At 49.1% G+C, this 2,500-nt stretch overlaps 1 protein-coding gene across 1 annotated transcript in view; it reads right to left on the reverse strand.

The window, feature by feature from the left end:
- LOC113822340 (proline-rich protein 36-like) overlaps positions 1-2,500 on the reverse strand; it is a 136,962-nt gene that overhangs the window by 21,896 nt on the left and 112,566 nt on the right. Inside the window, exon 3 of the mRNA XM_070123480.1 lies at positions 1,864-1,965. Coding sequence (XP_069979581.1) covers positions 1,864-1,965 — 102 coding nt within the window. The remainder of the gene's footprint in view (positions 1-1,863; positions 1,966-2,500) is intronic.

Genomic DNA, 2,500 nt, shown 5'->3' on the forward strand with positions numbered 1-2,500 from the left:
TGCACGAACAGACAGACGCCTGCATGGCACCTTCACGGGCCGTTATGAGGCCGATGTTCATGTATGCAATACGGGTGTACGTATTTTCGTTATATAGGCCTACATACATACGTGATGTGTGCGTACATGCAGTAAATTTGTTTACAGTGGAGATCTTTCTCTCTGTTGATGGATCCCATTTTCGTGTGGGTCTGTTTTTTGTATTCTCTTCCATCCTCTTCATTCCTCCTCATTTTCCCTTACCCCTCCTCTCGCTCTCCTTTCCCTCTCGCTCATTCCCCGTTTGCCCTACTTGTCTCTCTCCCTCATTTTCCTCACCCTCCCCTCTTCCTCTACCCAGCCCTCTCTCTCTCTCCCCTTCCCTTTCGATCTCATCTCCCCCTCCCTTTTCCTATCGTTTCCTTTCCCTCTCTTTCATTCTCTCTTCCTTTCCCTCTCCTTTCCCTCTCTCTCATTCATTCTCTTTCTCTTTCCCCTCTCCCTCATTCTCTATCTTTCTCTTTCACCCTCTCCCTCTTCTTTCCCCTCTCCCCCATTCTCTCTCTCTCTCTCCCCCTCTCCCTCTATTCCTCTCTCTCCCCCTCATTCTCCTTTCCCCTCTCTCTCTCTCCTCCTCCCTTTTCCCTTCTCCCTCTTTCTTTTTCACCCTCTCCCTCATTTTCTCTCTCTCTCCCTTTTCTCTTTTCCCCTTCCCTCTTTCTCATTCAACCTCTCCCCCTCCCTCTCCTTCCCCTCTCCCCAATACTCTCTTTCTCTCCCTCTCCCTTTCCCCTCTCTCCCATTCTCTCTCTCTCTCTCTCTCTCTCTCTCCTCATCCCTCATTTTCTCTCTCTAACTCTCCTTTCCCTCTCCCTCTTTCACATTCACATTTACCCTCTCTCCTCTCCTCTCTCCCTCTCCCCCCCCATTCTCTCCCTCTCTCTCCCTCTCCTCTCCCCATCTAACCCCAGACTTTCACCAGGTCAAGAATCCCACTTAATCCTGAGCCCATAGTCGCCATAGCTCCCCTAAATGCCCAGATTCCTAGATTCCACAGACCTTGATAAAAAAGAGAGGAAATTGTAAATAAAATCAATTTAAAACCTGGCAAATATAACCATACGTACATTTGTTTATATATACACACACGTACACAAAGACACGCACACACATACACATACACACACACACGCACACACACACACACACACACACACACACACACACACACACACACACACACACACACACACACACACGGTCACACAAATATACATACACCAAAGGTCAACTGCATTTCCAAACCCAACCCCACTCCCTCCACCTCCCCCCTCCCTCCTCCTCCTCTTCAACCTCTCTCTCCTCCTGCACGCCCAACTCTTCCCCGCCCACACCTCCTCACTTCTCCCCACCCCCATCCCTAACCCTCATTCTCATCCATCCAACCTTCCTCCCCTCTCCTCCTCCTCCTCCTCCTCCATCCCCTCTCCTTTCTTCCTCCACCTCCCTCCTCCCATCCCCTCTCCTTCTTCCTCCACCTCCTCCCTCCATCCCCCTCTCCTTCTTCCTCCACCCTCCTCCTCCCTTCCTTCATCACCCCCTCTCAGCTTCTCCCCCCCCTAATCAACATCATCATACTACTCTCTACTTCTTCTGTTTCTTCTTCTCCTCCTACTCACCTTCCCAACCCGCTCCTCCTCTCTCTCCCCCTCCACCCCCTACCCCCACCCCACCTCTCCCTCTTCCCCCATCCCACCTCCCCCCTTTCCTCCCTCTCCACCCCCCATCCCACCTCCCCCCATTCCACCCATTCCCACCTCCACCTCCACCTCCACCCCCACCTCCCCCTCTCCACCCCCACCTCCTCCTCCACCTCCTCCTTACCTGTCTCGAGGGCGAGGACGTTCTGCAGCGCGAGAGAAGCCTTGGTCGCCGCCCCCTTCGCCCGGTCTCGGCTGTCCCGGTACAACTGCAGCTGCAACACGTCTGCAAAGAGAGAGGGAAGTTAGCAATGGACGAAAGGAGAGAGAAATAGAGAAGAAGAAGAAAAAGAGAAAAACAATAAACAAAAAAGAACAAAAAAGAAAAATGGAAACTGAAGAGGGGTAAAATACAAGGGGTAAAAGCGTACAAATTTTACTATGTAATATCATATAATATAATGTAATATATATCAAAATACAATGAAACATCAACTAACGGAAAATCAACAGGAAAAAAACGAGGTGTAAAAATAATCTCATCATAAAGTCAAAAATATAAACCAGTACACTATGGTATAACATAATAAAAGGTCACATACTCAAAGAACAACAAAAAACACACACACAAACAAACTAACGGGGTAAGAGAAGGTCATGCAACAACTTATGCAACCAGAGACAACAAACGAACAAAAATAGGGTACAGGGACGTCACATCATCAGACGTGTGCAACTGAGACGACAAAGACGATGACGACAAAGACAAACAAACAGAAGACATGATCCAACGCGGATAACGACAGAGACAAAAACAATAA

The sequence above is a fragment of the Penaeus vannamei genome, chromosome 7 (assembly GCF_042767895.1).
Source record: "Penaeus vannamei isolate JL-2024 chromosome 7, ASM4276789v1, whole genome shotgun sequence".
In the NCBI taxonomy this organism is placed as follows: Eukaryota; Metazoa; Arthropoda; class Malacostraca; order Decapoda; family Penaeidae; genus Penaeus; species Penaeus vannamei.